We start from the raw sequence: 21,478 nt of genomic DNA, 5'->3' as shown, positions 1-21,478 counted from the left end.
TCTTGGAGGAGATATGATTTTAATAAGACTTGGTCCAGGGTGGAAGATGTAAGGGAGGGTCTGGGAAATACTGGTGAGGAAAAACCAGCGGGATTTAGAGGCACCCATCCCGTGCCTGCTCTTCTGAATCTTCTTCCTCGTTTCCAGGGAAGAGTGGATTTTCTGCAACTGATGGTTGACTCCCAATCCTCAGACAGCAACTCTGAACCCAGTGAGAAGAATCACTCCTACAAAGGTAATGCTACGATAGCGGAAAGAGTTCTCTCGGGTAGGATCCAGAATACAAGAACGGCTCGTCGGTGATTTTCTAGTGCAGGTCCTTGGCAAAAGTCCCGTGGCCCTCTGAAGGGCCAGAGAAAAGGGAGAAGGAGATAGGGCCTCCTTGGAGGGCATCATGGCAAGGGAAGCTCCATGCAGGCCAAGATCATGAAGCAACAGCCACCAGCTCCACATCTAGAAATGGGTAGAAGCATCTGCAGGGAGGCAGCGCTGCCCCAGGCATGGAGGAACTTGGCATCGTAGAAATGGCATCACAGGTCGAGGCCAGAGTCTCCTCCTGGCAGGAACCCAGCCGATCGAGGAGCCAGCAGCGACCCTAGCTGTGGAGACAGTTCCAGCAGCATCACTGCTGCTGCCCCCTGGAAGCGGGAATCCCAGCTCAGATGGGGCAGCCTGCGGGGATAAGGATTCTGCAGCACTCCCTGTCCACATACCAGAACGCCATCCCCAAGAAGGGGTGGATTATAAATTATTCATTTATAATATATATAGTAATAATGATGGTATTTGTTAAGCACTTACTTTGTGCCAAGCACCGTTCTAAGCACGGGAATAATGGCACTAGTGCAGCACTTACTATGTGCCAAGCACTGTTCTAAACACTGGGGCACATATAAGTTCATCAAGTTGGACACAGCCTCTGTGCCACGTGGGGCTCACAGTCTCAATCCCCATTTTTACAAATGAGGTAACTGAGGCACAGAGGAAGTGAAGTGACTTGCTCAAGGCCCCATAGCAGACAAGTGGTGGAGCCAGTATTAAAACCCATGACTTTGACTCCCAGGTCCGTGCTCTATCCACTGAGCCACATGCACTTTTTGTTAATGTCTGTCTCCCCCTCTAAACTAAGCTTGTTTGAACAGGGAACATGGTGAAGTAGTATGGCCTAGTGGATAGAGCACACAGACCTGGGAGTCAGAAGGACCTGGGTTCTAATCCTGCTCTGCCACTTGGACAAGTCATTAAACTTCTCTCTGACTCAGTTACCTCATCTGTAAGATGGGGATAAGAGTGTGAGCCCCATGTGTGACAGGGACTGTGTCCAACTGATTAACTTGTATCTACCCCATCACTTAGAACAGTGCTTGGCACATAACAAGTACCATAATCACAATTATTATTACCCTCCTAAGCGCTTAGTACAGTGCTCTGCACAAAGTAAGCACTCGATAAATACTACTGATGATGATGATTACATGGGGCTTCCCCGGGTCCCCATATTTTGGGCCGGGGGCAAAGCCTCAGGCTGTTGGCTACTTTCTGATGACCAACTCCCAGCTATAACGTTGGGTTTTCTTTACAAGCCACTTCTTAAGTCATTGCTGAAATGTTTCTGGAGTTCAGTGCTAGTGCAAAGTTGTCCTGACAGATTGCTGCCGCTATCCTATTGTTCTTAGATTTAATCCTTCTGGTTTGGTTAACCAGACCCACATCTCGTGGCTCTAGGGGCTGCACCAGAGTGCCAGATGTCCAACTTTTTCCCTATGATAGAAAGTGTGCAGGCACTTTCTTTAGGTTGTGAAAAGACAGCCAGTATTCATTTACTTTCAATAGATACAGTATTTTCACCAAGAACCTCAGCCGTTCAACAGAACCTCAAATCAGATCCAGGACAAACCCACCATTCCTGTTCTCACACTTTGTTGGCTAAAACCCAGAAATTCCCACCATCCCAAAACACTTCTCTGCTTCCCTTCCCTAACTCCTCTGTGGTTATACCATCCACAAATCTTTCCTTCTCTGTGCCTCAGTTACTTCATCTGGTAAAATGGGGATTAAGCCCCTTGTTTCCTCAACTGTAAAATGGGGATTCAATACCTGTTCTCCCTCTTACTTCAGACTGTGAGCCCCATGTGAGACAGGGACCGTGTCTGACCTAACTGTCTTGTACTTACCCCATCTGCTACAACAGTGTTTGACACATGACAAGCGCTTCTCAACAAGTACCAAAAAACAAACAAATGGATCACCTAGCTGGAACTCAGCCCTCCTGGTCAAAGCCAGTCACTAAATTCTTGCTCTCCCAGAAGAGGTATGGCCTGTTCCATTCTTTCCTGCTTCCAGGTTAAATGAACTTTTCTCTGTCCTGTCTCTTTCGCCATTTCTTCCCTCACAAGTAACTGAGGTCTTCAGCTTTCCTCCAGGGAAGGGTCCTGAGGAGTGAGAGTTCTCTTGTTCCTTAAATTCCTGACAATCTCCCCTATAAGTGAGCAAAGCCCACCAGTCAACAGAGACAGAGGGTGACTATCCCTCAGAGCCAAAGAGTTGTCCAACAGTGGCAGTGGGAAAAGAAGTTCCACTACTCAAACCACCTCCCTTCGACCCCCACCATTAGCCCAGGGCAACTTCGATCTGATCATGACCCCAAAAAGTGCTCCAGTCTACTCTGGTTCTATGCTTTCCTGCGAAGGATCGCTGAGCTGTCATAAGACATCAGATTGTCACCATACTCTGCAGGACAGTTGTTCATACATAACTCAACCATCTGTATCTGATGGTTTGGGGTTTCCAATTACCTTCATCTCTGTCAGATAGACAATTCATACATATCGGGCAGGGGCCGTAAATCTGACGTGACATTTTGCGATTGAGGTTAAATAACCGAAACCACACCAAACCAGGGTGTGGAACAAAACGTCTCACAAGGGGATGAGCAAATGAGCCATACAGTAGCTCTCCTGCTGGTTTCATCGTGTTAATGTGTGTGGCTTTTTTCTTTCTTTCCAGAAATGACTGACACGGAGATCTCGACACAGGCCATCATCTTTATTTTTGCTGGATTTGAAACCACCAGCTCGACTCTCAACTTCGTGTCCTACAACTTGGCTACTCACCCTGAAGTCCAGAAGAAACTGCAAGAGGAAATAGACAGCATTCTACCTAACAAGGTAAGATGACCAAAGGCCAGTTCTCCAGTGGTACATCAGACTAGTAATTGTTTGAGGAGAGTCTGTTTTTCTCCCTTAGCTAGGCTTGATTCTGAACTCAGAACCAAGTCTGAGTACCTAGTATTAGTACCATTCACTGGACTGAGGATAATAGGTGAGAGCTAGAGCCAACATATGAATAATGTGTCTAATACCAAACTCGGTAGAGACCACAAGAGGTTTACTCCATCTATCAACCAATGTCTTGCCTGCTGTGTAACTTCTCTGTACTTCAGTTTCTTCACCTGCAAATTGGGGATTACATTCCTGTTCTCCCTCTTACTTCAAAGAGCCCGGATTTGGGAGTCAGAGGTTCTAATCCTGGCTCTGCCACTTGTCAGCTGTGTGATTTTGGGCTAGTCACTTAACTTCTCTGTGCCTCAGTTACCTCATCTGTAAAATGGGAGTTAAGATTGTGAGCCCCACATGGGACAACCTTATCACCTTGTATCCCCCCCAGCACTTAAAACAGTGCTTCCCACATAGTAAGCACTTAAAAAATACCATCATTATTATTATTATTATTATCATTCAGCTGTGAGCAATATGAGGGTTAGGGACTGTGTCTGACCTGATTGTATTGTATCTATCCCAGAGCTTATGACAGGGCTTGGCACACAGTGAGCACTTTTTTATGGTATTTGTTAAGCACTTACTATGTACCAGGCACTGTTCTAGGCGCTAGGGTAGATATAAGGAAATCAGGCTACTCAGTCCCTGTCCCACATGGGGCTCACAGTCTTAATCCCAGTTTTGCAGATGAGATAACTGAGGCACAGAGAAGTTAAGTGACTTGCCCAAGATCACACAGCAGATAGCACTTAGAACAGTGCTTGGCACATAGTAAGTGCTTAACAGATGCCACTAACAGCAAGTGATGGAGACAGGATTGGAACCCAGAACCTTCTGACTTCCAGACCCGTGCTCTATCCACCTGTGCTGCTTCTCTAAGCACTTAACAAATACCACAGTTTATTATCATTACAATTCTAAGTGCTTGGTAGTCTGTCTGGCCTAGTGGAAAGAATAGGTGACTGGAAGTCAGGAGACCCAGTTCTGCCACTACTGGATGACCTCTGGTGAGTCACTTAACCTCTCTGGGCCTCAGTTTCCTCATATATAAAATGGTAATAAATCCCTGCTATCCCTTCCTCTTAGACTGTGAGCCACTTGAGCACAGCCATTAGCACTGGATGATATGAAGAGGAGGCAGCAGGAGGGGTAGGGGCTTTTAATTAGGCAGCCACCACCCAAGCTCTTGGGAATTCATCCATTCTTAAACCCAGACTAGGCCAAACCATTCAGAGGCCCACCTAGCAGCAACCCATGTGGTACCTTGCAGGCCCAGGGCAGAAAGAGGACTGGAGTAAGCAAGGGACTGCCAGAACGTCTCTGGAGGTGGCTGCCTGCATTCCTGAACCTGCCCAGCACCAAACATTCTCACGCTAGTCAATCATTCATTCAAATAGTACTTACTGAGTGTTTACTGTGTGCAGAGCACTGTACTAAGTGCTTGGGAGAGTACAATACAACAGGAAACAGACACATTCCCTGCCCACAACGAGCTTGCAGTCTGGGAAGGGAGGCAGACATTAATATAAATAAATATATTACAGATATGTACATAAGCGCTGTGGGGCTGGGAGGGGGAAAGAACAGAGGGAGTAAGTCAGGGAGTTGTGGAAGGGAATGGGAAAGGTCCCTTTGGCAGCCTCGATCCCGTGTCTGCTGGAGCCTCGGCCCCCATTCTGCCTCCATAGAAGGCCTCCCTGCAGACCCTGGACGGATGCTGCTAACACCCGAGTGGGGAGACTGAAAGGATCTCCCAGTCACACCTTATAATAATGATAATAAGAAGAAAAATAGTACTTATTAAGCAAGAAGAATAGTAACTTGTTAAGCACTTACTATACGCTAAGCACTGCTTTAAATGCTGGGGTAGATATAAATTAATCTGGTTGGACTCAGTGCCTGTCCTACAAGGGGCTCACACTCTTAACTCCCATTTTCAGATGAGGGAACTGAGGCCCAGAGAAGTGAAATGATTTACCCAGGTTCGCACAGTAGACATGTGGTGGAGCCAGAATTAGAACCCAAGTAATTCTGACTCTCAGAGCAGTGCTGTATAATAATAATAATGATGATGGTATTTGTTAAGTGCTTACTATGTGACAAGCACGTAGTCTGATCCTGAATGTAGCCCACACGTAATAATAATAATAATGATGATGGTATCTGTTAAGTGTTTAACCAATAGTATTTATTGAGCGCTTACTATGTGCAGAGCACTGTATTAAGCTCTTGGAATGTACAAATCGGTAACAGATAGAGACAGTCCCTGCCCTCTGATGGGCTTACAGTCCAGTCGGGGGAGACAGACAAGAACAATGGCAATAAATAGAATCAAGGGGAAGAACATCTCATTAAAACAATAGCAAATAAATAGAATCAAGCTTACTATATGCTAAGCACTGTTCTAAGTGTTGGTTATAATAATAATAATGGAATTTTTTAAGTACTTACTATGTGCCAGGTATTGTACTAAGTGCTAGGGTGGATACAAGCAAATTGGGTTGGACACAGTCCAACATCAGGCTCACACTCTTAATCCCCATTTTACGAATGAGATAACTGAGGTCCAGAAAAGTGAAGTGACTTGCCCAAGGTCACATAGCAGACAAGTGGTGGAGCCAGGATTAGAATCCATGACATTTTGACTCCCAGGCCCGAGGTCTATCCACTGCGTCATGCTGCTTCATATCTTAGTAGTTGGGTAACCAGGAGATTTCCCAATTTTCCCCGCCCCCAAATTTAGCATTTTTATTTTGTGTAAAGGGCACATTGCTGCATGGGCTAGTGAACACTAAGGAATAGTATGGCCCTTGTAAGTTCTTCCTCTTGATTGTAAACTCTTTGAAGTGCAGGGATCATGAATATCAACTCTATTATATTGTACTCCTCCAAGCACTTAATACAGAGGTCTGCACATGGTAAACAGACAATAAATGCCAATGATTGATCGAGAGGCCTGAGCTGGCAAAGGCTAGGTCAGAGCATCTAATTAGAATCTCATCAGAAGTGATTTAAGGCAGCTATAAATCTATTATGGGTAATTATATGGCTTTTAGGAAAATTTTGAACTCAGTGCAGTATCTGGTTAAAAAAGCTACTCCTTTGGCAGAAGTGCCATCTCATGTGGTCCTGGTGGTTTGGGGAGGGAATGTGTGTGTTTATTGTTATATTGTACTCTCCCAAGAGCCCAGTACAGTTCTCTGCACACAGTAAGTGTCCAACAAATAGGATTGAAAGAACGATGCTAGGCCATAGGGACAAATATTTGGTCACTCAGCGGTGTCCCTCCATCAAGGCAGTGAGGCATGGCCAAGGGGAAGACCTTATGCTTTTTTTTTTCTCAGCCTTCCATCCAAACCTTTCAGTATCTTAACCCTGTTTAGAAAGCAATAGAGCTTGGTTCTCCTCTCTTTCATTAAAGCACTAACTGTGGGCAAAGCACTTACAAAGAACTGGCAAAAATACATGGATATTAATGCAGATAAAGCTTCTGGCCCACTGATGACTCACATTCTAAAGGGGGAGAATTAAAGAAGGCACCAGGGAGGGAGACAGACATTGGGAAAGAGGAAGGAAAAGAAAGAAATAGAAAGCTAAAATCAAGAAGTGAAGAATATCAATTGTAAAAGGAACAGTTGGTTCATGATTAGAAGGCTTAGAGAAGCAGCTTGGCCTAGTGACAAGGGTACAGGCTTGGGAGTCAGAGGACCTGGGTTCTAATTTCAGCTCTGTTGCTTGCATGTTGTGTGACCTTGGGCAAGCCGCTTAACTTTTCTGTGCCTCAGTTTCCCCAACTGTAAAATGGGGATTATATCCTACTCCCTTCTATTTAGACTGTGAAACCCATGGGGGACAGGGATTGAGTCCAACACAATTAGCATGTCTCTACCCCAGCGCTTAGAACAGTGCCTGGCACATAGTAAGTGCTTAACAGATACCATTGTTATTATCATTATTATTATTATTATTATTGTTATTATTAAAGTTTCATCCTCAGCTTCTCATGGTACCAGGCAGGTTCAAACCACAACAACCTTAAGCATAGTCTGAAAGTTGGGAAAGTTGGTTTTTGCATACTTCTGCCCAGGTTTGTGTGTATATGTGTGCTGGGGTGTGAGGGGGGCAGCTTTTTAAACTGATCTGGACCTTCTCCTTCACAAATCTCTCTCCCTCTAGGCCAGCCCCACTTATGAGTGCATCTCCCAGATGGATTATCTCGATATGGTTGTCCAGGAGACTCTCAGGCTCTTCCCCCCAGGAGGTCGAATAGAGAGAGTCTGTAAGGAAACAATCCAAATCAAAGGGTTGACCATTCCCAAAGGGACAGTGGTTATTATACCAGCATTTGTTCTGCATCGGGATCCAGAGCATTGGCCAGAGCCTGAAAAGTTCCTCCCTGAGAGGTAAGTTAAGAAGGAGATAATAATTATGGCATTTGTTAAGCGCTTAGTTTGTGCCAGGCACTGCCTAAGCACTGGGGTAGATACAAGATAACTGGGTTGGACACAGTCCCTGTTCCACATGGGGATCACAGTCTCAATCCCCATTATACAGATGAGGGAACAGCGGCACAGAGAAAAGGTCACACAGCAGAGAAGTGGTAGAGTGGGGATTAGAACTCATGACATTTTGACTCCCAAGCCTGTGCTCTACCCATTATGCCACGCTGCTCCTCTAACTCTGTAGAGCGACCAGGAAAATCCATACAGTGCTTGAATGGGACAGTAATCCTGGACATCAAATCCAAGCATCTCCAGCCAGAGGCTTTATGATATCCCTCCATACTCTGGACGTGGACTTTCACGAGCACAATGGAAGAAATGACCCCGAAGCCTGTTTCCAGCAGCTGTAACCTTATTTATACCAGAGTCACATGAGGGTCTGACTTGAGCCAGGCAGATTAGAAACAAGGGTAAAAATAAAGCCCAATTTTCCCACTGTGGTTCTAAGCCAGTCTTGCTCAGGTAAGCATTCATGTAATTTGTAATGGCATCTGAGTCCTGGGTACATGGACCCAAATGTTATAAGTGTGGGCTCCATGGTAGCAGCTGTAATGTAATCAGTAAGTCAGTCATAGTTTTTGAGCGATTACTGTGTGCAGAGCACTGTTCTAAATGGTTGGGTGAGTACAATAATAATAATGTTGGTATTTGTTAAGTGCTCATTATGTACCAAGCACTGTTCTAAGCGCTGGGATAGATACAAGGTAATCAGATTGTCCCACGTAGGGCTCACAGTCTTCATCCCCATTTTACAGATGAGGAAACTGAGGCACAGAGAAGTGAAGTGACTTGCCCACAGTCACACAGCTGACAAGTGGCGGAGCTGGGATTCGAACCCACCACCTCTGTCTCCCAAGCCCGGGCTCTTTCCACTGAGCCACGCTGCTTCAATACAAGAATAAATCAACACATTCCCTGTGCACAGTGAGTTTACAATCTAGAGGGGGAGACAACTGTAACTGTAATCCCTGCCCCTTGGATTGAGCCTTCTTGTCCCACGACCTCGTTTCTGGGGGAAGGAAGGTGTAGACAAGCAGTGTTGCCTAGTGGAAGGGGCTGAGGACTGAGAATCTAGGGGAACCTGGGTTTGAATCCTCCCTCCACCACCTGCGATCTTGGACAAGTCACTTAGCCTCTCTCTGCCTCAGTTTCGTCATCTGTAAATTGGTGCTTAAATATCTGTTCTCCCTCCCTCTAGTCGGTGAGCCCCACAGTGGAGGAGGGAGAGGACTTCATCTGATCTTATTGTGTTGCATCTGCCCCAGTGCTTGGCACATAGTAAGTGCTTTATCGATGCCATTATTGTTATTGCTCAGAAATTTAAGAAAATAATCCAATATTCGTTTGAAACAGCGGAGACTCAAGACACTCTTGGGTTTGTCTACGTGAGGGGAGAGAGAACTTTCTGTGAACTGTATGCAGGATTGCCCTGGGCTTAGGTGGGTTTTTGAACGGAGAAGCAGCATGGTCTTGTGGAAAGAGCATGGGCTTGGAAGTCAGGAAGACCCAGGTTCTGATATGGCTTGCCCCTTGTCTGCTGTGTGACCTTGGGCAGGTCACTTCACTTATAAGTGCCTCAGTTATCTCATCTGTAAAATGGGGATTAAAACTAAGAGCCCTATGTGGGACAGGGATTGTGTCCAACCTGATTAATTTGAATATATGCCAGTGCTTAATACAGTGCCTGGTACATGTTAAGTGCATAACAAATACTATTTTAAAAAAAAGTTAATGCATATAAACACAGGCAGATTGAATAGTGAAAAGTCATGGGAGCATTTCACCAAGAAACAGACAGAGTGGGACATTGGCTAGGTTAGACCAGCTGATTCCTGTTTATCCCTTATTCCAGGAACTGTCAATTTGCAGACATTTACAACCCCAAGATCAGACACTCTTAATTTCAACTAAGGAAAGAGCAGCCTGGGGTATTGATAAGAGGGGTGATAGTGATGGAAGGTCGTGGAGTGCTGGTCTCTGTCAAAACAAAAGAAAGACCTCACTGCCCTCCTCCTTGTCTTTCTGACCATCTCACTCATTGGCACCAGGTTCAGTAAGGAAGAGAAAGCTTCGCACAATCCCTATGTCTTCCTGCCCTTTGGAGCCGGTCCCAGAAACTGCATTGGAATGAGATTTGCCCTCCTCAACATGAAAGCTGCTCTGATTCACCTGCTGCAGAATTTCTCCGTGGAGCCTTGCAAAGAGACCCCGGTGAGAAACCCACTTTCTGCTCCACCCTGGTGCTAATGACTTCCAGGAACAACTGATGATCTCCACGCTGATCCCGCTAGAGGTTAAACCAGTCGGCTTAAACCCAGGGTGTCTGAGCCTCTAAGACTAGGAAGCAACGTGCTGCCCTTCAACTTGCCAACTAGGCTTCTTGAGAAGCAGCAGTTTCTCTTGTGACAGGGTCTTTCATTGCATTTGTCCACACAGGATCTGTTCCTCGAGGTGGAGTCATGTTTTGCCGTAAGCCACAACTCTTGGCTCTATATGAAAAGAAATAAAAGGATGAAGGGCTGTTATGACCATTGGGAAATTCTATTTTATTTAGAAGGTTTTGCTTCAGTCAGTATATCAGAGTGTTAGTTTTACAGCTATCCCTTTTTAAATCTTCCTCTATTTACTGGTTTCCGTTTGCTTCTGTCCTCAGATGCCCCTAGAACTGGATTCGACGGGTTTTATGAAACCCAAGAAGCCGATCATTCTGAAACTCGTCCCCAGATCAGGAGTGGATTCTGAAGACTAGAAAGGAATTAGGTCTGTTGGGAGAATGCTTTTCCCACTTCTCTGAAAGCAAGAACTAGAAATCTTGAATCTTACACTCAATGGAAATGAAAACCTTAGAATAAACCTCTTGCTTGTTGGGGCAGGAATCACATCTACCAACTCTGTTATATTGTTTTCTTTCAAGCACTTAGTACAGTGCTCTGCACACAGTAAGCACCCAACAGATATATTTGATTGCCTGCTTTTCTGGAGAGAATACCGTGCGCTAGAAGAGGAGAATGCCGATTTTCATTTCTTATCCTACCAGAAAACCATGGTGGGGGAAAATGAGGTAGTAAAAATGTGTTTGGGCTTGTTAATTATTTGAATTTATTTGCAAGCCTAGCTTAGACCAACCACAGATGTTTTTCTTATAATCAACAATACTCCTCTTAATTAGGAAACTTCCCTTAACTGCTTCCAAGAGGTGTCGCCTTTGCTTTGTGGTTTAGGCCTTGAGTCTCCCTGGGTTGAGTAGGGAGAAGATGCAACAGAGTAGTGATGGAAGAAACTAGGGGAGAAGCTTAACTGGTAAGAGAGCTTAATTAGCAGATGAAGATATGTCTGTCAAATATCACTGAATGATTGATAATAATAGTATTTATTAAGTGCTTCGAGAAGCATGACCCAGTGAAAGAAACACGGGCCTGGGAGTCAGAAGAACTGGGTACTAATCGTGACTCTGACCGTTGTCTGCTATGTGGCCTTGAGCAAGCAACTTAACTTCTCTGTGACTCAGTTTCCTCATCTGTAAAATGGGAATTAAATCCCTCCTATGTAGGCTGTGAGCCCCAAATGGCACAGAAACTCTGTCAAACCTGTTATCTAGTACCTGCCCAGTGCTTAGTACAGTGCTTGGCCTATAGTAAGCACTTAATACCATAATTATTATTACTGTGTACAGAACACACAGAATACGGAATACAGAAGAAGCGGCGCGGCTCAGTGGAAAGAGCACGGGCTTAGGAGTCAGGGGTCATGGGTTCTAATCCCAGCTCTGCCACCTGTCAGCTGTGTGACTTTGGACAAGTCACTTAACTTCTCGGTACCTCAGTTACCTCATCTGTAAAATGGGGATTAAGACTGTGAGCCTCAGGTGGGACAACCTGACAACCTTGTATCTACCCCAGCGCTTAGAACAGGGCTCGGCACTTAGTAAGCGCTTAGCGAATACCAACGTTGTTATTACTATTACGGATCTTCAGCAATTTTCCATTTCTAATCATTAGTTGAACCAGTGCCGGCTTTTTCACTTGAGGCTTCACTTTTCTGTTATGACTTTCTCTGAGGCCTCAAAAAATCTCGGGCACTTTTAGTGACGTTAATAGGGGCCCATAAACAGACCAGACCGGAGTCCAGACTACAGGGAGATAACTAGTGGAGCTTGGACCCAGAGACTGTGCTATCATCGACAATCTGGTAAGGGAGTGGTGCCTACCAACTCTTCATATTGTACTCTCCCAAGTACTTAGTACAGTGCTCTGCACATAATAAACATTCAATAAATATGATGGACTGATACTCCTAATGGCTTTTGTTTATCAATGACTGAGTGGGTGGGAAGAGTGGTGCTGGCTATGAGATTGTGCGGTCCCAGTTTTCCAGTGGTCTCCACTGGCATGAGGATTTTAAACATACTTAGTCTTGTATTTTGTCCTTTTTAATATTCCATCATTTTGCTCATCCAACTTTTTCAGGGGAAAATTCTTGCTTATGTAGAAACAGCAATATTTGGAAAGCGAGAGGATCTGATGTAATATCTAGTATATAATTTATGATGCTTTAATCTTCTTAATTAGCTATAATAAAATATATTGGAGTAAGCTTCGCCGTCAGGCACAGATAATGCCATCCTTTATAATGTACCCTGGACAGTTTCCCAAACAGAGATGGCTCTCACTCAATTCAGTGGTACTTATTGAGCTCTGACTGTGCTGTACTGAGTGTTAGGGAAGAATGCAATGAGGTAAATGAGATTAGTCCTTTATCCCTCAGGGGCTTTATTAAATGTTCTCTATGATGCATAAAGACATAAGATCATAGAACAATGACATTGTTCCTCCAGACTTGTAAGCTCCTTGGGGGCAATAAATGACTTTTCCAAGTGCTTAGTACAGCACTCTGCACACAGTAAGTACTCAATAAATACACATGACTAATTGACTGACATTACCACAAGAGTTAGTAGAGATGGTTCTGCCTGGTTCTTAATGGACCCACTTATGGGGCAGTTTTTTGTGGGTGTTTTTTTTTGTATTTGTTAATTGCTTAACTATGTGCCAGGTACTGTCCTAAGCACTGGGGTAAATATAAGCTAATCAAGTTGGATATAATCCTTCTTCCAATTCTAGCAGTGGGCACCTGCTGTTGGAATGGAGGGAGGAAGGGAAACACAAGGGGACAAGAAGGAGCTGCAGAAGTTTCTATAAAGCTGAGCTGTCCATGCCTGCCTCCTCCCTATTGGTTTGAAATGGCAGTGGGAGCTGGAAGCAGCAGATAAGGGGAATACCTGACAGCAGGTAGCAGGTCAAGACATCACTAAAATCTGCCATTTCCTCTCCATCCAAACTGCGTTAATCTAATCACTTCTCCTATTCCGCCTTGATTACTGTATCAGCCTCCTTGTTGACCTCCTGCCTCCTGTCTCTCCCCACTCCAGTCCATACTTCACTCTGCTGCCCAGATCATTTCTCTGCAAAAGCATTCAGACCATATTTCCCCACTTCTCAAGAAACTCCAGTAGTTGCCCATCCACCTCTGCATCAAACAAAATCTCCTCACCATTAGCTTTAAAGCACTCAATCATTTTGCCCCCTCTTACCTCACCACACTAATGTCCTACTACAACCCAGGCCGCGCACTTCAATCTTCTAATGCTCACCTACCTCGCCGCCAACCTCTGGCCCACTTCCAGCCTCTGACTTGGAATGCCCTCCCTCCTTATATGCAACGGACAATTACTCTCCCCCTACCTTGAAAATCTTATTGAAGGCACATCTCCTCCAAGTGGTCTTCCCTGACTAAGCCCTCCTTTCCTCTCTCCCACTCCCTTCTTCTGAGTCTCACTGACTTGCTCCCTCTATCATCCCCCCTTCCAGCCCCACAACACTTAGGTATATATTTGTAATTTATTCATTCATATTAATGTCTATCTCCCCCCTAGAATATAAGTTTGTCTTGCACAGGGAATGTGTCTGTTTATTGTTATATCATATTCTCCCAAGTACTTAGTACAGTTTTCTGCACACAGTAAGTGCTCAATAAATACGATGAACTGACTTGATCCCAGAAGTAAAAATGGGCTTCCTTATGGCTACCTCCATATACCATTAAGACTTTAAACACCATACCCCATCAAGCATTCCCCCACATCATAATTTTTCCTCCAATTAGGTTTGCTGATCATAATAGGAACCTTACACTTATTTCTTAAAGGTCTCTAGCCTCTCAAAAGAGATAGAGAAGAGGCATGGCGTAGTGGATAGAACGTGATTCTGGGAATCAGAAGGTCATGGGTTCTAATCCTGGCTTCACCACTTGTCTGCTGTGTGACCTTGGGCAAGGCACTTTACTTCTCTGGGCCTCAGTTACCTCATCTGGCAAATGGGCATTGAGACTGTGAGCCCCATGTGGGACAGGGACGTTGTCCAGCCCAATTGGCTTGTAACCACCCCAGTACTTAGTACAGTGCCTGGCACATAGTAAGTGTCTAACAAATATCTTTATCATTATAATTATTATTACATTGAACCATTGCCCCAACCTGAAACAGATTGTAAACTCCTGAAGGGCAGGGCTTAGTACAATGCTCTTCATACAGTAGGATTCTTTTTAAAATGGTATTTGTTAAATGCTTACTGTGTGTCAAATTCTGTTTTAAGTGCTGGGGTCGATACAAGTTTATCAATTGGACACAGTCCCTGTTCCATAAGGGGCTGGCTTACAGTCTCAGCTGAAGGAAAGACAATTTAATCCTCACTTTACAGATGAGGTAACTGAGCCACAGAGATATAACTTGCCCAAAGTCACAGAGCAAGAAATTGGCAGAGCCGGGATTAGACAGAGGTCCTCTGACTCCCAGGCCAGGGATCCTTCCATTAAGTCATGCTGCTTCTCAATACTATCTACTCCAGTACTTAGTAGAGTGCCTGGCACATAGTGCTTAACAAATACCATTAAAAATAAACTACTGCTTAATGGATTTCCTTTCTACCTTGGGAGAATGGAGCCACCAAGAAGATGACTGCAGTACCGCAACAGTCAATAGCATTTGCCAAGTGTGTACAGTGTGCAGGCCACTGAAATGAGCTCTTGGGAGAGTTCAACAATAGGAAACATGAATCCTGCCCTCAAGGAGTTTACAGTTTAGTGGTAGGAGCATATCCTTGAGGGTTGTCAAACCTTAGTGGGGAGAGAATTCCTGACCATCTGTATAACCAGAGATGTGGGCTCATTTTTTTATAGTATTTGTGAAGCATTTACTATGTGCCAGGCACTCTACTAAGCAACAGGATAGATTCAAACTAATTGGGTTGGACCCAGCTCCCATCCCACATGGGGCTCACGTCTTAATCCCCGTTTTACAGATGAGGTAACCGAAACACAAAGAAGTTAGGTGACTTGCTCAAGGTTACACAGCAAAGTGGCAGAGTCGCGATTAGAATTCAGGCTCAACTCACACTACTTCATCCATATTCCCTCCCTACATTTCCGAACAGTAGGCATAACAAGAAAGCTAGCAGGGTATCAAATATGTAGAAATGAAAAAAAGAGGGCATAGCAGAGTTGCCAGAGGTAATAGCCAAAGTAGATAAAAAACTTTAAGCATGAGTTTGGGACATGGTCCCTTGAAAAGCCACCTTCACTGGAAGACAGACATTCCTAATTTTAAAGGTCAAGTTTATTCCCCATTTTGCTCTACTTTTCCAGCCTGTAGCCATGGGGAAAGGATAGAGTTGGGTGGAAGGGGCTGGTGCACATGGATTCCTGTGAGTAAAAGGCTCTAGGAGCTTAATTCTTGTAGGGTCATACAGCTGATGACGGTGATAGGCTCAACTCTCCAATAAATTAGATAAGCAGTGTGGCCTTTTGGATGGACCCAGGCCAGGGAGTCAGAAGAACCTCAGCTCTAAGCCCAGCTTCATCACTTGTCTGCTGTGTGACCTTGGACAAGTCTCTTAACTTCTCTGTGCCTCAGTTACCTCATCTGTAAAATGGGGATTAAGTCTATGAACCCCATGTGGGACATGGACTGTGTCCTACCTGGCACATAGTAAGCACTTCTGTGTCTGGAATATAGTAAGTGCTTAAGAGCAGCAGCATGGATTGGTGGAAAGAACACGGGCTTGAGAGTCAGATGTCATGGTTCTAATCCCGGCTCTGCCACTTGTCAGCTGTGTGACTTTGGGCAGGTCATTTAACTTCTCTATGCCTCAGTTCCCTCATCTGTTAAATGGGGATTAAGACTGTGAGTCCCATGTGGGACAACCTGATTACCCCGTATCTACCCTCAGCACTTAGAACAGCCCATAATAAGCACTTATTTATTATTATTTATTAAATACCATTTCAGAAAGTGCACCAAACTCCCATTATCCTTTGGGCTGCCTGAATTGTTGTGCACGTTTGAGATTTACTCACTAGGAGACAAGTCAAAAAGAATCCATGGCAAATACTGGAAAAGTCCACGAGCCTGCCTTTGTCCAAACCAGGGAGCTTTATTTGACTAAGCCTTTTTTTTGGCAAATGCGGCTCTGGCTTTATTCTCTACCACCCTTAATAAGTAGACCTTCTTGTTCAAGCATGGCAAGTCCTAATTGGTCCTGGCTGGGAGGGATTTTTTTCATACATTTCAATTGGGAAAGCATAAGTAGCATATGCCATAGCACTAATGGCTTCATTTTTTAAGGCACTGAGTATTGTTTATGTGGTGTTCTTATTTTACTGCTAACAGATTAACAATTGCTCATTCTAAGTGCAGTACCACTGCTTGGGAGGATGCATTTCATTTGCTTCGGCTATGAACTCCTTTGTATTTTCTCTCCCGCTGAAGTCAGTAATTATTTGGTGATTTCTGCTGAGTCAGTTTTGCTGTGATTGTCTTCTCTTCTTCTCCCCCTCCCACCTTTAATTATACCTTCAAACCAGCACAGGGATAAAGGGTGGCACTTATTTAATTAGCTTCCTCAAAAATTCCCCCTCTATTGCTTTTTCCCATTTGAAGGCCCTTTGACGAGACTCTCGTTCTTGCATTAGATTTACACGGTCTTTTAGTGATTTGTTTTGTGGTCCAGATCTTTGCCGGCGGACCTTTTAAATGCCTTGAAAAAGCAGATAACCTGTGGAGAAACCATTAATCTTCATTATCCCATTTCTTCAAGATGTCCCTCTCAGAAAATCAGGTTGGCTTCTCCTCACCTGAATCTAGCTGTTTCTCTGAAAACGAATTTCTCAATGAAAGCATTCCGCCCTGTTAATATTCACAGTTCCCGTATGAGACAGGGGATGCATTCTTTATTGGTCCCAAGTTAAGGAAAGCATGTTTTTAGTAAGGGAACCTCTATGGATGTCATGTGCATGTGCTAAAGAATTTCTTCTGACATCACATTGCGTTGTATCTGGTCAAATGTGCATCAGCGGGCAAATGTTCTCTGATTCCCCACCAGCAGTCTATCAAAAATGTGTAGAGATCATTTGCATTATGAAAATAACTGAGTATAAAATCTCTTCCTTTCTGTGACAGATTGTCACCTAGGAAGGTGCAGGTAAGATTCTGTGGTCTCCAGTGGTGGAGAACTTCATTCATTCATTCAATAGTATTTATTGAGCACTTACTATCTACAGAGCACCTTCTACTTATTCTATTCTATTATTCCAAGCGTTAAATATATGCTCTGCACACAATAAACAATGAATAAATACCACTGAATGATTCTCTGCCACCAAGTGAAAAGCAAATGAAAGCAGTCTAATACCAGCAGAAGTCCTTTCCCAAGGAAGAGCAAAACCTTGGACATTGAACTGGGTATGCAAGGGCCAGGATTCCATAATCTGAGTTGGATAGAGACCTTCTATCAAAGATCTTAAAATTACTGGGGAGTCCAAGACAGATAGATATAATTGAAGTAGACACATTTTCCGGTGCTTCACTCGGACATCATACGTTTGAATTAAAATGCTTTTTAACTCACAGAAATAAGGGACTGTTGGGTGACATGGAATAGTGAGGGGATTGGGTCTGGATTGGAAGCCTTCCTGGAAGAGGAGGTTTTGAACTGGAGTGGTAAGGGAACCAGTAGCAGACAATTAAAGGTAGGCTGTTCCACTGGAGGACAACCACTTTGAATAGTGGAGCAGAGATAAAATATAGGCCAGTGAAACAGAAGTTATGTAAGTGAGGTCATAAGTTTCTTTTGCTGACCTAGAGTTGAAAATGCTAGTGGAGACATAATTTTTCAGAGGAAAGATTTGTGATAAAAAATAGTTATGTAAGGATGATCAACTGATGAAATATCCAGCCTGAAAACCATTCAAAGAATTAGCATCAAGTTTATGTGTGCGACTGTAAACATGTATTATTACTAGCTTCAAGACAATTAAGCAGACAGTAGTGTGGTAGAACGGTGATACACTGGTAGTCCTCTGTCTGCTAAGTCTTCATTCCCCTTTGTACTGTATGTTCCTTGTGGGCAGGGAATATGTCTACCAACTCTGTTGCATTGTACTCTCTCATATGCTTAGTACAAAATTGCTTAATAATAATAATAATGATAATAATGATAATAATGGTATCTGTTAAACGCTTACTATGTGTCAAGCACTGTTCTAAGTGCTGGAGTAGATACATGGTAATCAAGTTGTCCCACTTGGGGCTCACAGTCTTAATCCCCATTTTACAGATGAGGTAACTGAGGCACAGAGAAGTTGAGTGGCTTGCCCAAGGTCACAAGCAGTGGAGTTGGGATTAGAACCCGCATCCTCTGACTCCCAAGCCCGTGCTCTTTCCACTAAGCCACACTGCTTCTCTAAATACCACTGAGTTGGATAGCTTTTGCCCAGGGGTTTAGTAGGCTAGAGCAGCCCTGAGTTACTTGCCCCCAGTTGAAACAATAGTAAAAGTATCATAATTAGTAAAATTCTCCAGTCAGTGGTTTTCTGTTTGTTTGCATGGTATTTGTTAAGCACCTACTGTGTACAAGGTCACACAGCAGATAAATGATAGAACTGGGATTAGAATTCAGGTCCTCTGAATCCCAGGCCTGGGCGTTTTCTACTAGCCACATTGCTTCTAACTACTGGTTCCTGATCGGGGGCAGACAAACAGCCTCGAGGAGCTCAAAGCAGAGACAAGCCCCATCTCCTGCATTGATAATCACTCTGCTACTTTTTCATCCTTGTTCTTCCTCCACCTCACCCCATTATTTGTATATATATTTCTTGCCTCCCGCTCTAGACTGAAAGGGAGTTGTGGGCAGGGAACATGTCGACCAATTCTGTTATATTTTTATATTGTACTCTCCCAAGCACTTAGTACGTGCTCTGCACACAGTAAGCTCTCGATAAATATGATTGATAGATTGACTGGGGAATGTTTATTTTGCTCCTGTTGTACATTTCCAAATGCTTAGTACTGCCTTTTGCACTCTTGTTGGCCCTGCTTTGTTTAATGACCTAGCTTAGGTTGCCTTACAAGTGATTAGTTAGGACGCCAGTCAGACCCACACAGCCTGGGCCTTTGATAGGTTCAAAGTTTGGCAAGGATGCTCCCACATTAACCTGGGCCGGCACCTTCAAAATGGCCTTAAATTAATTCCCTAGCCTTTTAGGGACATCCACTTCAGATTAGGTCTTGGAACAAAGTTCACCTCGTCTAGAGCTGCACAGACATAATTTTTAACTAAAAGTGATACAAATGTACCTCTCACTCAACCTACTCTATTGATTTCTAACAGCAGAAAGCCAAAGCTAACTATGAGAAACTGGCTTTTGCCGTGACAGCAAGAAATGGCTGAAAGTAAAGAATTGCCATTGTTTAGGAAGGAGCCAAGAACACCATCTGGTTTTAAAGAAGAAAGAAACAAGGAAATGGTTTCCTCTCTTTTAAGCAAACTTGTCAGCCACCAGACAGCTAAAAAAGTGTCAGCTCAGGGCTGTCTGGTCTTCTAGTCGAAATGTTCTGCATCTTATTGATTGTGTTTGACTGAAGAAGATTGGACGATTACTGTACCGCTCCTTGGGGAGTCTCAGAAAATTGAGATGTGTATTTCATGAGGTTCTCCCCGTGAGCAAAGTTTAATAAGTCCTTGATTGATAGAACTCTTGAAAAATGACCTATCGATGGAACTTAAACCTCCGCATTTTGTCTCCGACAATAGAGCCTTTCAACCACCAGTCATGCCCGTTTTCTATGGTAGATTCATTCATTCATTCATTCGATAGTATTTATTGAGCACTTACTATGTGCAGAGCATTGTACTAAGTGCTTGGAATGGACAATTTGGCAACAGATGGAGACAGTCCCTGCCCATTGACGGGCTTACAGTCTAATCGGGAGAGACAGTCCTTCTTAACAATTCCATATCCTCATTTTCAACTCTCCATTCTAATGGAAACAGCGCTGGGAAACACAATGAAACTCTCAGACTTCATTTTCACTCTGAGTGTCAGTTTTTCCCCTACCACCCCCAACATGAGTTGCTCACTCACAGAAAATTACGTAGTAAGATTTTCAGGTTCTCCTCCTCTAGTGGAGTTGTAAAGAAGCAGTGAAATGACTGTATGTCAGGCAGCAGGAAAGAGGAAGAAGCAAAGGGACAGGTAGATGCCCAGACTGGATAAGCCCCTGGAGAATTGAGATTTGATTGTCCCAGTTTCACTGCCTGTCATTTAGCATTTCTAAATGGTAGCAGTGAAGCTCTGATATTTAAGGTGACTTGAGAAAGGGTATAGCCGAAAAGTCTCTTGATGCCCCAAAAGTGGATGAGAAAAATTGATGCTGCCATTTGCAAATGCATGTCACTTCACCCTGTCAAAACTCCAGAGAACATGGGGCTTATATCTTAAGCACTGTGGCATCATTATAAGAATACTGGGGCACTGTCTTATGTACTGGGATAAATACACAAAAATGAGATCCCTGCATCTCATGCAGCTCACTATCTAGGGTGAGCAGATATCTTATCAGATGGGACAAGTGAGGCACAGAGAGGTTAAGTAATTTATCCAAGGTCACCCTGCTGGCCTGAGGCAAACTTGAGATAAGAACTGAGATCTGGCTCAATTCCATGCTACCTCCCTAATAGTGAAAGTCTACAAATTATGGCCATGAAATCTCCTCCTTTAAGATGGTGATGGAAGTTTCATATTCTGAGATGGGCCAGGGTCAGGAGGAAAGAGGCCACTTAGCTACCTGTGAGAAGTAATATTTCCTATTGGAGAAAGCACAGGCCTGAAAGTCAGAAGGACCCCGGTTCTAATTCCGGCTCTGTCAACTGTGTGTGACCTTGGGCAAGCCACTTAACTACTCTGTGCCTCAGTTACCTCATCTGTAAAATGGAAATTAAGACCGTGAGCCCCATGTGGGACAGGGACTGTGTCCAACCTTATTAGCTTGTAGCTACCCTATCGCCTAGTAGAGTGCCCGGAACATAGTAAGCATTTAACAAATATTACCAAAAAAAGGGATTTCAGGAAACTTTTCAATGAAGAAAGAAGGGAGGAGGAGAGCTGGAAAGGGAGGTAGGCATAACTTTAATTAAGCATTTGTATTCAGAGCACTGAACTGGCAGCTTGGAGAACCCACCGAAGCAGTGAAACATGCCATCCCTGCCCTTGAGGAGCATTCTGGGCTTGGGATGTCATGGGGGACATCTTTCAGAGTTGAGAGACAGGAGAACAAACAAGGGTTTCATGTCTGGCACCCACCCCATG

At 44.0% G+C, this 21,478-nt stretch overlaps 1 protein-coding gene across 1 annotated transcript in view; it reads left to right on the top strand.

The window, feature by feature from the left end:
- Positions 1 to 10,662, top strand: part of LOC100091970 (cytochrome P450 3A21-like) — a 31,290-nt gene extending 20,628 nt beyond the window's left edge. The window contains exons 9-13 of the mRNA XM_029057504.2: positions 148 to 235; positions 3,007 to 3,167; positions 7,455 to 7,681; positions 9,829 to 9,991; positions 10,434 to 10,662. Of these exons, the coding sequence (XP_028913337.1) occupies positions 148 to 235; positions 3,007 to 3,167; positions 7,455 to 7,681; positions 9,829 to 9,991; positions 10,434 to 10,529 (735 nt within the window). The 3' untranslated portion in view covers positions 10,530 to 10,662. The remainder of the gene's footprint in view (positions 1 to 147; positions 236 to 3,006; positions 3,168 to 7,454; positions 7,682 to 9,828; positions 9,992 to 10,433) is intronic.
- The last annotated feature ends 10,816 nt before the right edge of the window (positions 10,663 to 21,478 follow it).

The sequence above is a fragment of the Ornithorhynchus anatinus genome, chromosome 2 (genome assembly GCF_004115215.2).
Source record: "Ornithorhynchus anatinus isolate Pmale09 chromosome 2, mOrnAna1.pri.v4, whole genome shotgun sequence".
In the NCBI taxonomy this organism is placed as follows: domain Eukaryota; kingdom Metazoa; phylum Chordata; class Mammalia; order Monotremata; family Ornithorhynchidae; genus Ornithorhynchus; species Ornithorhynchus anatinus.
This window is presented reverse-complemented; position numbering and strand designations above follow the sequence as displayed.